We start from the raw sequence: 18,912 nt of genomic DNA, 5'->3' as shown, positions 1-18,912 counted from the left end.
ATGGCCTGCAAAGCCTAAAATACTTACTATCTGGTCTTTTACAGGAAAAATTTGCCAACTCCTATCTATATCATTAAAGTTTTTAAAGATATAAAATATAAATTGGCACTGGTTTTAGGCAGTCTGTAACAGATGACTTAATTCAAGAACATTTATTGAACAAAGCAATTTTAGAAGGGTGGGTAGATATGGTCCTTGCCCTTACAGAATTACAATTTAGTGAGAGAGACCATTAGTAAGTGTAAAAGGCATGATATGGTGAAGTGTCATGGAGGGATATAAGTAGGTGCCATGGGACTACCACAGGCATCACTAAATTTCACTGGAGATTTTTTGCTAAACTTCAGTAATGTCAAGTCAATTGTTCCTTTTTTCTTTAAGATTAACTTTTCTCTTAAATTGATTTTAATAAGCTGTGTGTTTTTTTAATTTTGCACTCCTGAATATTCACTGAGTTAAACAGTTAAAACGGGTTTCTTCACTGCAGGACTTTCATGTGCTAGGATATATTGTGAATCTCCAAGAGGAATGTAGCTGTAGTTGTTCTCAGTCTCTTTAAACTCTGGAACCCTTTTTTCCCTTGATCATTTCCTAGAACAGGGGTTCCGCAAAACACTGTAAGTACCATGTAATAGTCTCACAACCTCAAAGGAGCCTCGTTTCCTTGTGTATATTTATATAATGTTATTGTTGAGTGATTATACTGGTTGGACTTCCTGGGTGGTAAGAAAAATATAAGATAACCCACATTTACATAGGTTCCAAATCAGTTTCCATTTACATTTTCTTTTTTTTTTTAAGTTTTTATTTGTTTAAGTAATTTTTCCACCCAACATGGGGCTCGAACTCACAACCCCAATCAGGAGACACATGCTCTTCCAACTGAGCCAGCTACGTGCCCCTCCACTTATATTTTCTAATCTGTTTGTATGCCACCTTTGTGGCACAAAATCACAAAATACTTTTTTACATTATTTTTATTTTTTTAATTTATTTATTTATTATTATTATTTTTAAAGATTTTATTTATTTATTTGAGACAGATAGAATGAGATACAGAGAGCATGAGAGGGAGGAGGGTCAGAGGGAGAAGCAGACTCCCTGCCGAGCAGGGAGCCCGATGCGGGACTCGATCCAGGGACTCCAGGATCATGACCTGAGCCGAAGGCAGTCGCTTAACCAACTGAGCCACCCAGGCGCCTCACATTATTTTTATTTTTACAAGAACCCTGTAAGATAAATAAGGCAAGTATTTTTATTGCCATTTCGGAGATGAGAAAACTGAAAATGACGTGTACAAGGTCACATGGCTAATAAATGGCAGAGCTAGAATTTGTATCTTGTTCCTTTGATACTTAAGTCCATTACTTACATTGTTTTCATTTTAAATTTGTAATTCTCTGTGGAAGGCAGGGAGGTGCCTTTTCCAAGCTGAAATAGTAAACTAAAAGACATTAATGATTTACTTAGCCTTCAGTGACTGCTATTTAAAGTGGAAAATGATTGCCACTGTATATTCCTATGCAGAGTCTTTAGTGAAATACTGAAGTTAAGCAGACTTTTTACTTGATGAGTGACCATTTGATTTAAAATATTAACTTGTATAATCCTAAATTAAGACATTGAATCTCTTCCAAAAAAATATGGGTTTCCCCTTAGATTTCCTGTTGTTGTCTTCTTTCCCAATTTCATCTATCCTAGATTAGGTCATTTACTTACAAAGCCAAATTCCCTTTTTCTTTCCCCTCCTTCAAATACAAAGGCATTAAATCTACCAAAATAACAGAAATGGTATTTGTTACGCATACAATCTAAAATATCATATTTCAATTTAAAAATCTTTTGGTTAAATTTTTAAGCTAAAGGATCCAAAATATATGATAAGAGCCTTATGGCCATGTTATTCCCTCTACCCTCTTTAAAACTTCATCCTAATCAGACTAAAAGGAGAAATAAAATACTTCTATAATTATGAATCAGATTGCCATGTCAAAAGTGGTAATTTAAATAAGAAATGTGATTTCATTCAGACTTTCAGTGGCATTTACTATAATGGAGATCTTCAGATGCAATACAATTAGAGGACAGATGAAAGCCCGTGGTAGATGGACTTAACATTACAGCACCTGTGTAAGATGTGGTCTTGAATGGTTAATTAAGATGCTGATCTTCTAGGACAGAGACCAGAGGGAGATAATTTTATTTTTTTATTACATTTTTAAGATTTGATTTTTAAGTAATCTCTGCACCCAGTGTGGGACTCAAACTTATAACCCCAAGACCAAGAGTTACACTCTGTACTGACTGAGCCAGCCAGGCATACCAGGAGATAATTTTTAACTCATCAGCTATTTGCCTCCTGTGTTACACATTTCACCTTTTTAACTTTTAGTGAGTAGTAGGGGTTCTTGATCCTTTACATCTTTGGAGAGGGGAAGTGTCATTTAATATTTATTTATTTATTTATTTATTTAAGAGAGCTTGAGTGCACGTGTGTGTGTGTATGTGTCGGGGAGGGGGAGGGGCAGAGGGAGAAGGAAAGAGAGTCTTAAGCAGACTCTACACTCAGCTCAGAGTCCAATGTGGGGCTCGATCTCATGACCCTGCGATTATGACCTGAGCCAAAACCAAGAGTCAGATGCCTAGCCAACTGCACCACCCAGGAGTCCCAGGGAGGTGTCATTTAAAGCCTGCTTTGAACAGCTGGGATGGGTAACTCTACCTATTCCACTATCTCTTGTCCTGTCCTGTGGTTTGGAGCCTAATAATCTTCAGTTGTTTGAGAATGAGATTCCAGTTTTTACAGCAGTCATTCTCACTGTTGTACAAATGTACGTGCTTCTTTGGTCAGTGTTTTCTCATTTTGATATATTTAAACATGATTAAATTTCAGAATCGTGAACCTCTGATGCCATCTCCCCAGTTTATCAAATCTTACTTCAGTTCTTTCACGGATGATATAATTTCTCAGCCCATGCTTAAAGGAGAGAAGTCTGATGAAGATAAAGACAAAGAAGGAGAGGCTTCAGAAGTTAAAGAAAAGTAAGTGTATCAAGCATAATATCTATATAGTCCTACATGATATTCTCAAGAGGATTCCCAGTGAGTAGAGTGGTTGACTATATTGGAACAGGGGCACTAACTTGAAAAGTATCATGTAGCTCAACATCCAAATGTTTTAGTGCAGGGAGGTTTATAAACTATGAGGTGCTTAGGCGTGCCCTGAAGAGTGACTTTCTTCAGAGTTTTTTCTTTGTTTTCTGCTTGCCTACCCATTCTTTGGGCTTCTTGTGTTTGTTCCTATAGAGAATTGAAACCAAAGTACAAAATGCTATGTTTACAACTAGAGATCAAGTGATGTGATGTGGTATGTAAGTCACCTAGTCTGCTTATCCATTTATATTGTGTTTTGGTATTAAAACTAGCTCTCCTTTCTAAGAGAAGGTTCACTATTGCTACCAACATGCCATTTTTTAATGAGTTCTGGAAAAATGGGAGTATTGTTCCTGTAGCAAAGCATAGTTTTGCATCTGTAGCATATTGGAAAGTTTGAGGAAAGATTGCTTTTGATTTGTATCTCCTAATTTTTCAACCATTGTTGGCCACCTTTTAAGGGAAGATACTATGCATAATTGTACCAAGATACTCAAATTTTAGTTAGTTGATACACAGTCTTTTCAGAAAATGTAGTTGAGAAGTAGTAAATGTTTAAGATAATGCCAATAATTTCCTCTTCAGGTTAGGGAATAGTCCTTGCTAGAAAAACTACAATGAAGTTAAAATGCAGGGAATATTAGAATGTAATGATTAATTAAGATAAATTAAGAGAGTTCATAAGATTTTGACTGATACAGCCTAAGTTACTTGCCAGTTTTCTGTACTCAGGATATATAACAAATGAAATGAGAAAATATACTCTAACTTATTGAGCCTTATATTTGTAAGACCCCTTAGAGGTTAGCTAGTATAAATTTCCTTTTCAGGTCAAAAAAAATCCCTTCTACAGGCATCCTCAATAAAAGTTATCATCTTAGAAGAATAATGATGTTGTGGCCACTGTATTTTAAAAAGTAGGAAAGGGTGTGTTTTTGTAATGCCCCCCCCTTAATAGAAGAATCTTCCTTTAAATTTGCTTCTTTGATATTTCCACCTATTCATTCTAGGTCTGTTTATTTAGGTGAAACAACAGCTTCTGGATGAGAGCCCTTCAGATAATTCTCTGCCTCCAGTCTTGCTCTTCTGTAGTGTGTTTTCCACAACATAGAGTGTTCTTTACCAAGTACAGATTGGGTCATGTCTCTTCCCTTGGCTTCTGTCACCTAAACTTAATTATCTCTTCTCTTTTCTTTCTGTTGATCATAAAATAACTTGAGTGACATCAGTGTGCCATATGTATGAAGGTGAATAAGACCAGATCCTTGTCCATGTTGCAGATCAGTCAGTCATTAGCTCATCTTTTATCACATCTAAATGCCGAAGCCTGGGCAGTAACCCTAGGTTTCTGCTGTTGACTCTGTTAACCTTTTTCCAGGACATCAAGAAAAATCCCAGTCCACACCAGGAATCCTAATCTGTTATTCCTTTCCCCACTATCCCATTCCAGTCCTACACTGGAATGTTAAGGGGAAGTGGACAGTTGCTTAACTCTAGTAATACTAAGTGTGGCAAGTTTCAGCATTTGATCCTTTCATAGTAAATAATTTCCTATGTTCATTTTTATTTTCAGTTCTGGATATTTAAGGGCCAAACAGTATATGGAAGAAGAAAACTATGATAAAATAATAAGTGAATGCTCAAAAGAAATAGATGCTCAAGGCAAATACATGGCAGAAGCATTATTACTACGAGCCACCTTCTACCTGCTTATTGGCAACGCCACTGCGGCCAAACCAGATTTAGATAAGGTCATCAGTTTGAAAGACGCTAATGTGAAGGTACATTTTAAAATGTGTGTGTGTGTGAAAAGAATTAATTAAAAGAATGGGGCTTGTATTACAGGTTTTGCCAAGTTTTTCACATTGCAGTTACCATTTTCCAAAAGACTTTTTATTTTGGAAGCAACTACACCTAATGATGATTTGGTGCAGCGAAACTGAAACGTAAATATCAGTGATGTTTATCTTTAGCCAGAAAAGAAATTTTTGTCTTTTTTCTATGGCATCTGGTAACTTCAGCTTCCTTTTAAAGCCACTGCCTACTGTATTAGACTATATTTAGATCAGGGGAAGGGTGATATAGTAATGCTATAGGTAGTACTGTAAATAACATACAATAGGTAGTACAAGATTATAAAATACATTTAATAAAATAAACACATTTAATAATTTGAAAGATTTTATGTTACATGAATTAAAAAACGGGTTCTAAAAATATGATATAGATATATACTGAAATATACCAAAAGTTTCTATAGTTGTGTGGTTGGAACAGCTTTTTAGGTGTACATAATTATTTTCATAATTAAGATTTAGGGGGATCTGAATATATGAGCCTTCTACTCAGTGTTTTAATAAGACAGAGCTTAGCTACCAATTAATTTACTAGTTAACATTGTGATTTTGGTTTTCGTTTCCCTATGGCTAATGATGCTGAACATCTTTTCATATTCTTACTGGCCATTTGTATATATTCTTCGGAGAAAGTCTATTCAGATCTTTGACATATTTTTAAATTGGGTTCTGTTGTTGAGTTCTGTATATATCCTGGATAAAAGCACCTTATCGGATACATGATTTGGATGCCTTACTAGTTAACATCTCTGTGGCCTGTTTCCTCACTGAATTAAGTGAATTCTCGCTTTTTTGCCCTCCAAATGAATCATTCATGTATTTTGTGGAAAAGTTGTTTTCAAGGCCTAAGTATTTGTTAATAAACTATCTTTTTTTTTTTTTTTTTAAGATTTTATTTATTTGAGAGAGAGAGAATGAGAGAGAGCACATGAGAGGGGGGAGGGTCAGAGGGAGAAGCAGACTCCCTGCCTAGCAGGGAGCCCGATGCGGGACTCGATCCAGGGACTCCAGGATCATGACCTGAGCCGAAGGCAGTCGCTTAACCAACTGAGCCACCCAGGCGCCCAATAAACTATCTTAACCTCTTGTGAACAAAAGGTGTTATGACTGTTAAAAGTTCCTTTCAAAATGAGGTTTTCAAATTGAAGATATGCCCGTAATACAATTTTTAATTTCCTACTGATTACAAATATGTTCTGTTTTTGTTATAATTGTGGGGGCATTCTTATTTGTTTCATTGAAAGAAAATTTACATGTACTTTTGCTCAAAAAATTTTTTTGGAGAAGAAACCTATTTCTTGCTTTCATGACCATGACTTTTTGTTTTAATGTCAAGTAATAATGATGGCTATCATATGCCCTGTACAAAAATTAACTCAAAATGGATGAGAAACCTAAATGTAAGAGTTCAAACTATAAAACTCTTGGAAGAAAACCTAGAAGGAAATCTTCTTTACCTTGGATTAGGCAGTGATTCTTTAGATATGGCAACAGTACGAAAATCATCAAAACTAAAAACGTTTGTAATTAAAAGGACACCATCAAGAAAGAGAAGCCACACGCCACAGAATGGGGGAAGATATTCACAAATCATGTATCCGATAAGGTGCTTTTATCCAGGATATATACAGAACTCAACAACAGAACCCAATTTAAAAATAGGTCAAAGATCTGAATAGACTTTCTCCGAAGAATATATACAAATGGCCAATAAGAATATGAAAAGATGTTCAGTATCATTAGCCATAGGGAAATGAAAACCAAAATCACAATGAGGTATCACTTTATACCCACCAAGATGGCTACAATCATAAAGATGGACAATTAAAAGTATTGGTGAGGATATGGAGAAATTGGAAGTCTCACATATTACTGGTAGAAATGTAAAATGATAAAGTCCCTTTGGAAATTAGTTTGGGAGTTCCTCAAAAAGTTAAATATATATATATCAACACAAAAACTTGTACATGAATGTTCATAGCAGTGTTATTCATAATAGCCAAAAAGTGGAAGCAACTCAGATGTTCCTCAACTGGCGAACAGATAAATTGTGGTATATCTGTACAATAGAATGATTATTCAGCCATAGAGAAGAAAGAAGTATTGACACATGGTATGACATAGATGAACCTTGAAAAGCTTATGTTAAATGAAGGAAGCTAGACACAAAAAGGCGACATCATGTCCGGTTCCATTTCTGTGAAAAGTTCAGAACATACAAATCTGTAGAAATAGAAAGTAGAGTGATGGTTTCCAGGGGCTGCGGATTAGGGAGGAAATGGGAAATGACTACTAATGTGTATGAGGTTTCTTTTGGGGGTGATGGAAGTGTTTGGAATTAGTGGTGATGGTTGCACAGTTCTGTGAATATATTAAAAACAACTTGTACACTTTTAAAGGATGAGCTTTTGGTGTGTGAATTAGATTTCAATAAAGCTGTTATTTTTTTAAAAAAACTGAATTCTAGTCATGACAGACCTTTTCTCATTTTGGTTCTGTAGCTTCGAGCAAATGCTCTCATCAAAAGAGGCAGCATGTACATGCAGCAGCAGCAGCCTCTGCTGTCTACTCAGGATTTTAACATGGCTGCTGACATTGACCCTCAGAATGCAGATGTTTATCACCACCGAGGACAGGTAAATTTATTTTCGTATCAAGAGTTCTGACCTTTGGATTGAGGAATATGGTACCATTTTTGAGAATGTTGTCACAGGTTTCCTTGTATCACTTCTGCTAGTTGTGAACAGGTATAGTTTTATAGTTTGGGTTGGCATTTATTCAGTCCCATCTTAAATATTTGTCCTTTGAGTTTTGGTATTTGCTGATAAAAAAAAAAGAAGCCTACAAATGTTGGCTTGCCTGTTCAAGTTTGGTTTTCAGGTGTTTCTGGCTCCTAGATTTTCAGTGACATTGAAACATTTGTTGGACATTTTGAGTTAATGCTAGAATCAACAAGGTGATTTCTGTGGGCTTCTTGGTGTAAGGAAATTTTGTCCTGGACTATCCAAATAGTACCCAAAAAAATCTCTTCTGAATGGAGTTTTCTAATAAGCATATTTGATTTTTAGTAAAGATACGTAGTGACGAAAGCCATTCCCAGTTTCATCCTCATCTGGGGAACACATGGCTTTATTATCTGTTTAATATGGATGGCTTCTTGAAATGGATGAGGGTGGAATGTATAGGCTATCCATAGAATAACAGAAAAGCAGCTGCCTTTGGCTCAGGTCATGATCCCAGGGTCCTGGGATTGAGTCCCATATCGGGCTCCCTGCTCAGCAGGGAGTCTGCTTCTCCCTCTGCCCCTCCCCCCTACTCATGCTCCCTGTCTCTCTCAAATAAATAAAAAAATCTTTAAAAAAAAAAAAGAAAGAGGGCGCCTGGGTGCCTCAGTTGTTAAGCGTCTGCCTTCAGCTCGGGTCATGATCCCAGGGTCCTGGGATCGAGTCCCACATCGGGCTCCCTGCTCTGCGGGAAGCCTGCTTCTCCCTCTCCCACTCCCCCTGCTTGTGTTCCCTCTCTCGCTGTCTCTCTCTCTGTTGGAAAAAATAAATAAAAATATTTTAAAAAAAAGAAAGAAAGAAAGAAAGGTAATTACTGATGTCTGATCCGCTTTGAAATTTTAAAGTACAGAGATGTTCAGTTTTCTAGGAGAACAGGTTTCTTGCTTAAGAGTGACCAAAACTGCAGTACAAAAATGGTGGTTTCTAATGGTGTTTTTGTTTTTTGTGGGTTTTTTTTTGTTTTTTTGGTGGACAGCAAAGCAAGGTTTATTGAGCGATAGCAAAGTGATCCTACAAAGCTCCCAAGGAGGGAGGGGACCCAAGAGGGTTCCCCTCTAATAGTGCTTTAGAAAAAATTGGTTAATAGTTTTAGAATCTTTCCTTTAAATGATAGGATTTTCTAGTTCACTGTTTCTAGAAAGTAATTCTGTATCGAATACTACATGCATAGCATGATGCTGAACTGTGATAAGAGACACTGTACTCAACTGGTGCACCTGTTATTTTGAATTGTGTATATTTGTGTGTGTGTGTTTTTGTTTTTTTTCTTAGCTGAAAATACTGCTTGATCAAGTTGAAGAAGCAGTGGCAGATTTTGATGAATGTATTAGATTAAGACCTGAGTCAGCTCTGGCACAAGCTCAGAAATGTTTTGCATTGGTAGGTTCTACTTTATTTTTGTGTTTTCCTAAACATCATTTGTATTTCCCATTGTTAACAAAAATAAGTACCTCATTGTCTACAAAACCATCATCTCTTTTTTCCCCCAAAGGATGACTACAAGGGAAAAATGTGTTTAGGGTAATAGAAGTGTATTTGCTAAATGAGGAATTGCTTCTGTATTCCTCTGGATGTTTTATTTGAGTTCATCTTGGTAGATGTTTCTCCCTGATTTCATGCTCCCCTAAACAGCACTGTTCTCCCTGCTTTTCTACCATAAGCTAGCACAAAAAAACAAAAGCATTTTGAGGAAATACTCTTCAATCATACCACATAACTGCTTTCTCATCTCACCTTATTAATATTCAGAAACACAAAGCTGAAAATCAGGTAAAATAAGTTCATTTTTAGTGAAATGAGGTACTTCCAGTTAACCCTATAGCCTGAGTCCTAAAAGACTTTTTAAAGAAATTGGTCATGAGCACATTTATATTATGGATGAAAAATGTTATTAGGTGAAGCTTAATAGTAACTTTGGTAAAGTGGTAATAAATTGTATTAGATTTAAAACTCCCCCATTTATATGCAAAGTTAACTTCTTACAAGTTAGTGTGCCTTCTTCTAGATTATTGAACATCTTGAAATTGTATAATGGCAATGAAGTCATAGTTGTACATAGCCTATGGATCCCTGCTCCGGAGGTATTTCCTTGGAACCCTTTTAGATGCAGCAAATTAGGTTAGCAAATCACCTGCTTTTCTGGAAATATTTATGTTATTTTGTGTGACTTTTGTAATATGTTAAATTCCATGAGTTTTTGAGTTCTTGATTTGACAGGCCTGTTTTGATTTTTTTAAAACAGTATCGCCAGGCATATACAGGAAACAATTCTTCACAAATCCAAGCAGCTATGAAAGGTTTTGAAGAGGTCATAAAGAAATTTCCAAGGTGTGCTGAAGGCTATGCACTATATGCTCAGGTAAATGTGATTTTTCCTATTTTTTTCAGTTGGCAGTCCTTTTTTTTTTAAGATTTTATTTTCTTTTTTAGAGGTGGGGGAGGAGCAGAGGGAGAGGGAGGAGAGAGAGAATCTCAAACAGGCTCTATGCCCAGGAGATCCCGATGCAGGGCTTGATCTCACAACCCTGAGATCATGACCTGAGCCAAAATCAAGAGTTGGATGCTTCACCGTCTGAGCCACACAGGTACCCCTTAAAGATTTATTTTGAAGTAATCTCTACACCCAACATGGGGCTCGAACTCACAACCCCAAGATCAAGAGTTGTGTGCTCCACTGAGTGAGCCAGCCAGGGCCCCAGTTTACAGTCCTTTTAAAGAACTGCATTTGTATGCTGAATTTCAGTATGGAAATTAGAAAACGGTGCTTCCCTGGGTGCAGATGCTATGAACACAAATGGCTTTGTTCCTGTTACGATTCCCCTGCCTCCAAAATGGTCTTTTGAATCACCTTAGGAGTGACTCCTATGTTAATACAGTTTGAAAACCCTGGCCCTAAACTCAACGTGGGGAAGCTAAAGTTGAGCATTTCCCTCAAGTGTTCATTTGGATTGGATTTACAGAAGTTAATTACCTTAGGAAAATTTACTCTGTGCAGTTGGTGGGAAGAATGTCATGGAAAGGTTTTTCTTCCTATTTAGATCACTGTCCTTTTGACAGCTCATTTTAATATCTCTGTGGTTTGCCAAATCCTGAACCTTTCCTTGCTTTAGGATTGAAGGTGTGGAAAGTAGAATGTACACTTAAAAATTATTTTCACTTTTTAATTGTAGTCTAAAGTCTTTGAAAACTTACTAATTTTAAGTCATCCATTTAAATGAAAATGGTTAGCTTCTTATAGCCACAGACTTTTTTCTGTAAGTAAATGATCTCAGAATGACTGTTTTCTTAGTCTTTAAGTTGAAAGTTGCTTTTGGTATATTTATAAACCAGGTATCTCAGTACGCTGTATAATATCTTCTCTTACTCTTTTTTATTCCAAAGAAATGTTTTCCCCCTACCCCAAACATCACAGAAATAAGAAACATTTAAAAATGACCATCTGGGGTGCCTGGGTGGCTCAGCCGTTAAGTGTCTGCCTTCGGCTCAGGTCCTGATCTCAGGGTCCTGGGATCAAGTTCCGTGTCAGGCTTCTTGCTCAGTGGGGAGCCTGCTTCTCCCTCTGCCTGCCACTCCCCCACTCCTACTCTCTTTCTCTCTGACAAATAAATAAAATCTTTAAAAAATAAAATAAAATAAAATGACTGTCTGGGGTAGACACCTACCTCCAAACCTTTCTGCAGGTTGTTTTGTTTTTAATTTCTTCCATGCATTCTTTGGTCAAGTTATAAGTACCACAGGGTATAACTTTTTTTTGAGAGGGATTATGATAAGATTGGTTTATGTTGGATCTGTTCTTTAGAAGTCCTAATATCAGGTCACCTGGGGGGCTCAGTCAGTTGAGCGTTTGAGTCTTGATTTTGGCTCAGGTTGTGAGATCAGGTCCTGTGTTGGGCTCCACACTCAGCATGGAGTTTGCTTGAGATTTTCTCTCTCCCTCTGCCCTTCCCCCTGCTCGTGCTTTCTCTTTCTCTCTAAAATAAAATCTTTTTTTCTTAAGAAGAAAAAAAGTCCTAATATCACTGCATTGTTAAGAATTGAGATTCTAGGGTATGAAGTACAACCCAGAAATTCTTTAAATTGAGTTTGAAATGATATATTTGTTTTAAAATTCTAGACAGAATGGTGATAATAAAAAAATGAAACACTGGTGGCTGACTACACACTATTGTGAAAGCATGTGTGATATAAAATTTTACAGAATGCATAGAAGTTAAGATAGGACAAACACACATTATAATTGTAGGACATTTTTATTGAATAAGTACATTTGGGTTTATGCATTATGTTTGATTAGGAACAAACCAGAAAATGACAGCACCATGCTCATCACTGAAATGAAATTCAGAAGGGTTTTTTTGGGGCACAGATTTCTATAAGCAGCTAAAAGAGCAAAGGCCACTGAATAGCTTTTAAAGAAACTAATACTAGGTACAACCTCTTGAGAGCTTTTCTAATTGCATTTTTCCCTGTCACTATGCTACCTTCAGAATAGCTATGGCTTACTTGAGCTATCATCTTATCAGCACTAACGTTACTAGTCTAAAATTTCTATCCTTTGACCCCTCTTTTGATTTTTACTTCATGAAATATCTATATGTTACTTTATATACACACTAATAGTTATAGTGTAACTTTTTTTTTTTTCTTTTAAGCTTTTATTTGAGAGAGAGAGAGAAAGCACAAGCAGAGGGAGCGGCAGGGAGAGGGAGAAGCAGGCTCCCCGCTGAGCAAGGAGCCCGATGGGGGACTCGATCCCAGGACCCTGGGATCATGACCTGAGTAGAAGGCAGATGCTTAACCGACTGAGCCACGCAGGCGTCCCAGGTGTAACTCTCAAGCTTGAGCTTAGATGCTGGCCAAGTCTCAGAGTTAGGTTCAGTGTGAACTGGTATCCATATAACCAAGTGTTCCATTTCTGCCATGGGATTTGCCCTAAAATAGTTGACTGTAGCTGCTTTTTTTTTTCTTCTATCAACATTTTTAAGGAATGACTCTGATAACAGTTAACACATAACTGAATTTATTCTTCCAAATGAGTATTGTCTTTAAAATAAGTCCCTTATGACATATTATGATAAATTATGAATAAGTGACGTGAGTGTACCTGTGAGAAACTGATATTAGAACTGGCACCAAGAGTGGGACTTTCTCTGGTCTACACTGTACCAGATCATCTGCTATTTTATGTAACCACTTGACAAAAAGAACAGTTAAGATTTCATATTTACAATAATGCTTTATAAAAAAAATAAGATGTAACATTTAAACTTGGTAATAATGGATAAGTTAAGTAAATTTTAATTAGTAAACAATATACTTTTAATTGCTTAGGTTGACAGTTACCTTAATATAACTGAAGTATCTCCTCACATAGGCATTAACAGATCAACAACAGTTTGGTAAAGCTGATGATATGTATGATAAATGTATTGATTTGGAACCAGATAATGCCACAACATATGTTCATAAAGGGTATGTGTATTTATGGTTCTCTGTTTCTGTAAGAAACTGTATATCTTGCATGTAATAAGATGGATTTCTTCTGGTCATTAAGAAAGGAAGGGGGGACTGTAATAGAAAGTATCAGTGAGTTAAGTGACAAATTTCTTAATGCTGTAGATGCTTCATTGTTAATATTTAAAATTTTATGTTTCATTCTTATACAGCAGTTGGTAAATATACTGTTTTCACTCTTTTAAAGATTTCAGTTCTGAACATCCTTTCAAATGTTAGCTATATCAAAATTAGTTTTTCCAGTCCTTATGTACTTATCATTTAAAAAAAACTTTATACAAAGTAAAAAGCTTTGCAGGGTAAGTTAGTAATAGAGTCTAGACCTTTGGACACTTTTTTCATAATAAGGATTTTGGACTATAAAACCAATATACAATTGAAAAAAATAATGCGAATCTGATTATGTACTGTTTTAGATTGTTTTTCCTTGTAAATTCATTTAGGGCAGAAATTGAGTTGTGTGCTTATATTCCTATTGATACTATGCCATAGTTACATCTGACTGCCTTGTTGCATTTGCAGTTTACTTCAGCTTCAGTGGAAGCAAGATCTGGATAGAGGTTTGGAGCTCATCAGCAAGGCTATTGAAATTGACAATAAATGTGATTTTGCATATGAAACCATGGGAACTATTGAAGTGCAAAGGTAACTTCTATAGTCTGTTCTAAGGAAATTTAAGGCAGCTCCATAGATACTTATCTTTTCATTCTTCTCATTACAGAATATGTTATTGTCAGTATCCACTAAGTTCTTAGTATGTCATGCCTTTTGAAGGAAGCTTCCCTCAAAACTATACAACTTTGATTTGCCTTGTTTCATTTTTTCCTTTTGCATTAGAAAGGAAAATTTGATCTTCTCTAATACCTCTTGTGTGTTCTTTCCTCTTTCCACCTATATTATTTCTTTTGGAGGAAAAAATACCTGCAGTGTGCTTAAGGCAGTGCACAGCATAAGGATTCCTGCCAGAATACAGGAGGATCTAGATCCTGCTACAAATAAGCAACCAGCCAAGTACCTGGACACGTTGAAACATCCCTGAGCCCATGAGTTGTCTTAAAAATCAGGGAGCTAGATAAGATTTTTTGCAACTCTTACTGCTCATAACCTCTTATTTTGTGAAAATATTTATCCGGAGTTGCACTTGGGAGCCACCATTAACAGGTGACTACTGTTTATGCCATAGAATTTAGTGTCGTATACCATCTTAATATTCGCATTGCTGTCCATTTGAGTACTCTAGGCCAGGTACTGAACCTTGGGTATTTTTCCAAATTTTGTTTCAAATGATCTTTACCCCAGTCCTTATAAAGGTAGGGATTATATGATCTTTAGTTTAACTGAAGAGTGTAGAAACTGATGCCCAAACTGGTTAGCAAAGTTACATGACAATCCAGTAGTAGGAATAGGATATTAGCCCCTATATTTCACTGTTGCCAAATTAACTGATCTTGTTAGGAATCAATAGGGATTGTCTTAACTCCCTGTCATTCAGCCCCTCCTGGGTCCTCTCTTTGCCCCATAGTGGGCAGAATATATATAGGCTGATGGAATTTGTGACAATTACATGTAAATATTATTTATTTACCAGTCTGTTAATGTGAATATTCTTGCACTAGGATAGGATGGGATTCTGGTTCTTAATCTTTTTTGAGGAAAGCTATAAAGTTATTTGTAGAGCCTGGGTTAAGAACGCTGATATGCATTTTGATGGGTTTTCTTGGTATATTAATTATACTTTAAGGAATCCATTCTAAATCCTGCCTTACAAATAAATGAATGAATGTAAATGAATAAGTGAAATTGCTCATTATCCTAGCATTTAGCCAATCTCCTGTCTACCTAATAACCAAACATGAACTCTTAAAAGTTTTTTTTAAAAAAACAAGTCTTTCATGTAGCCATATATTGTGGTAGGAAGTTAAGTACAGTCACTCCAGAGGTCTGTTGTATTTCTTAAGAGTTTAACTGCATACATATAGTAGAAACTTTATAAATATTTATTGTAAGATTACAGGCATGTATGCATATATACATGGGTAAGGCAACTTAAAACAGCTCTTGGTTCTTGGCAAGTATGTAAAGCCTAACCACACCTAGACTGTGAGAGGTAAATTATATTTTTTTTGACCAAGCATATTCATCTATTTACTCAAAAAACAGATACTAATTACCAGGTATTGTACTAGGATCTGGGAATGGAGAAGTGTCTATTAAGTAGTAAGAATATGAATATATATTCATCTGACTTGCACAGAATGACAATATGTCTGTGGGAAGACTGGGGACGGAAGGGGAAGATATTTTTCATGAGGATATTGTATTTGAACTGAGCCTTAGAACAGTGAGGGTTTGATTTAGAGTCAGGCAGATGCCATAAATCATCTGAGCATTATATGTAGGTAGGAGAGCCAGGGGCCCCGGGGAACCTGTGTAACTGGAGCGGAGGTGCATGGGGCGGGAGTATGGTGGTAAGAGATGAGGGGAAAGAAGAGGAGTTCACACAGATGTGAAGGTAAGGCCCCCGAATACCAGTAATGTTCTCTGAGGTTATGTCACTACTTTCTAAAGGAGCCTTATGATGTAGTATAGAAACACAGAATTTAGGAACCAGACAGGATTATAATTTTAAGTCATTTAATTTCTCTAGTCTCGCTGTTCTTATCTGTAAACAAAGACTACAAACGGTTTAAGTACATAGTATTTATAATAGTAGCTAATATTCATTGAGTGCTTCCTATGTGCTAGGCACAATTTTGTTTCTTATACAGTATAGAAGCATTTTTTTTGGAATCATAAAACTGGGTGGTCAGAAACTTCGTTGTATTCTGTGAAATGCTTGTTGGTTGTGAAACATTTAAAATTGTTCTTTTAGAGGAAACATGGAGAAAGCCATTGACATGTTCAACAAAGCTATTAACCTGGCCAAATCGGAAATGGAGATGGCTCATCTGTACTCACTCTGTGATGCTGCCCATGCCCAGACAGAAGTTGCAAAGAAATATGGATTAAAACCACCAACGTTATAAAATGGGGGTGGGGGGGCGGGGAGGAGAATGACCCTCTTTTTAGAAGTTTACTCCCTTTTCAACTGAACCCTAAAGACACTGTCATGAACTGTGTTGAATGGTGGAACTTAGTATTTCTGTTGTGCTGTTGTCATTCGTTACATGTTTCATGTTTAGGTGTTGCGGGAGTGGCTGTTGAAGGAAGTTTGCAGTGTTACAGCTTTTATTCCCTGTGCAACAAAAGCTTAGAACCTGTTAAAGGGATATTAAAGTTGCAGAGAGTACAGAAGATGATAATTGGCCATGCAAATAAAAACTTTGATTTGTTGATTTGACTTTTTTTTTTTGGAGGTTGGTGGGTTATATTCTGGATGATTTTGTGTGTGTGTGTGTGTGTGTAATGTATTTTACAGCATGTTGGTTTTTAAATTAACATAGTAAGTGCTGTAAAATAGGTTTCTTTTGGATTCAATTAATCCCTTTTAGTTTTTTTGGTTTTTTTTTTAGAAAACAAAACTTAAATGGGGATTTTGTTTTAAAGGCAGCAAAACAGACCCTTTAAACCACTGTCAGCATGCACAATGCCTCTGATTCTGCAGAAGGTTAGATTCAGTGGCAGCTTAAGCCTCTTGACCCCATTCAACTCCAATGGATAATGTACATTGTTCTTAAAAGTCCACAGCAGCTGGCTTTCATCAAATTACACCGAAGCAAAATACTCTGGTATATATGCTGGAAAACTGAAAATTAATAGGAGAGTAACCAGGCAAGAGGTAAGATGAAATAGGAATGGGTTTGTAAATTGCCTGTGGCTATTTTCTCTATTAGGTACACTATTTAATAGTGTATTTTTGAAAGAAAATTCAGGTTGATTGTATGTATAAAGATGATGTGTGATGTGTGGGAATATTTAATTAGCTTAAAATTTGTAGAGAAGAAAATGTGATTAAAGGTTCCAAAAGGATGTAAGTCTTGGAGCCAGAAGCATAGTATTTCCTGAGGTGGTTAAGTTTAGCGCTTTAACTATGGCTACATGTGCTTAAAGAATATTAAACCAGTATTTTCAGAGGTGTTGAGGAAATGTGGAATGCTTTTTAGTTTTGAGCTAACCTTGGTCTCTAGGGCCTGACTGCCCATGTCCAGGTCTTTACTTAGGAGTACTAACAGATTTTTTTTTCCCTTACTTAACTTTTTTACTTAGAAATCACTTTGGGTTTTGTTTTGTTTTTCCAGTTGTCACTTTTATAGACCATCTTTTTGTTTATATGCTGGATTTTTCTGGTGGGAGAGGGGTTGTGTTCTTAAGGTATCTCTTGTTTTGAGATATTTGGGGCTGGGAAAGGTTTATTTAAGTCTGAGTATAATAGAAGAGCAAGCAAGCCTTCAGTTACACTTCTGGAAATGAAATCTAAGTTTGCATTTTGGGGAGTAAAGGAGCACTGTACCCCTCTGTTAAGAGGGTGCTTTATCCTAGTGAAGTCAAAAAGGTTTTGTCTGCAAATGCTATCTTCTTAGAAACTATAAGAAATGACCCCTTCCAAAGTCAGAGTTTGGAAAATATTGAGGCGGCCTCTAGTGGGGACAATTTAAGATGGCTTGGATAACGGAAAAGTTTGAGAACTCTGCATTTTAGTTCTTAAATTATGTACCAACTATCATAACATACAGAAATGTTCTACATCTCTGAATAACCTCTGAGTTAAAGTTTTTATTTGCATGGCTGTATTGACATTAACACTGGTATTTTCTTCTACTGCTCTCCCTTCCTACCCTTTGGGGTTGGGTAGAAAAACACGAAGGAAACTGAAGCATGTGCCATTCAATACTACCATTCCAAATCCTCATGGACTATTGCTTGTTCTGAAAAATATTTGAAACTGCACTGAAAGCTGCATCTGTCTGTATCTTTTCTTTTGTAAATGACCTCACATGTAAATTCACCAAATAAATATCACATTCAAGCTTTTCTATCTGTTCTTTAAATAAAAAGATAGGTAGTTTATTCATTTATCATAGTACAGAGTAAAACCATAATCATTCTCTTGTGGGCTCAAACTAACTGAAAATAGGTCATGTTTAGTATATGAAGCAGAGTAAGTTTTTGGTGTGAATGGTGGAGCTCCCTGAGAACATTTGTCCTCCTTACTGGTGAAACAAAGCTCTAAGAAGAGCTAGCAGAGCCGGCTTCCTTTATTCCTACCTATACTTGCCTTACCCATGCTTGCATGGCAGCCTAGAAATTTGCCAAGCAGACCTGAGCCTTGAGACTAACATGATCTTCAAACTGGTTTCACCAATGAGTTTTGATCACAGTTTGCAACCACTCTGTAGCGTTTCAGAAGGGATGCCTGTGCCTGAAGTTATCTACCCTTTATTAATTGAGGTATAAACAGGGAATACATCCCAAAACAACAAGCAGCAGCTTTGGTTTTAAAACAGTTCAGACAGAATTTCAGGCCTCTGGAAACTCAAATTGTAGTTTAAACTGTCCCGGTACATCTCAGCTAACTGTCATCATCTTAAGGCTGTTTACAAACAGGAGGACCGTATAGTTTAAAAAAACAAGGAAACTTTTGAGTATAAAAGTAATAGTTAATCAAG

The 18,912-nt window shown here is 36.4% G+C and overlaps 1 protein-coding gene across 1 annotated transcript in view; it reads left to right on the top strand.

Annotated features, from left to right (window-relative positions):
• The window catches only part of TOMM70 (translocase of outer mitochondrial membrane 70), a 38,193-nt gene extending 19,893 nt beyond the window's left edge, over nt 1-18,300 (top strand). Inside the window, exons 5-12 of the mRNA XM_045902755.3 lie at nt 2,894-3,042; nt 4,727-4,934; nt 7,511-7,645; nt 9,065-9,172; nt 10,035-10,151; nt 13,167-13,264; nt 13,829-13,951; nt 16,179-18,300. Coding sequence (XP_045758711.1) covers nt 2,894-3,042; nt 4,727-4,934; nt 7,511-7,645; nt 9,065-9,172; nt 10,035-10,151; nt 13,167-13,264; nt 13,829-13,951; nt 16,179-16,332 — 1,092 coding nt within the window. The 3' untranslated portion in view covers nt 16,333-18,300. The remainder of the gene's footprint in view (nt 1-2,893; nt 3,043-4,726; nt 4,935-7,510; nt 7,646-9,064; nt 9,173-10,034; nt 10,152-13,166; nt 13,265-13,828; nt 13,952-16,178) is intronic.
• Nucleotides 18,301-18,912: the final 612 nt, after the last annotated feature.

This window comes from Mirounga angustirostris, unplaced genomic scaffold, assembly GCF_029215605.1.
Source record: "Mirounga angustirostris isolate CCGP_5_RB_7025 unplaced genomic scaffold, mMirAng1.0.hap1 SCAF_1, whole genome shotgun sequence".
NCBI classification, from domain to species: domain Eukaryota; kingdom Metazoa; phylum Chordata; class Mammalia; order Carnivora; family Phocidae; genus Mirounga; species Mirounga angustirostris.
This window is presented reverse-complemented; position numbering and strand designations above follow the sequence as displayed.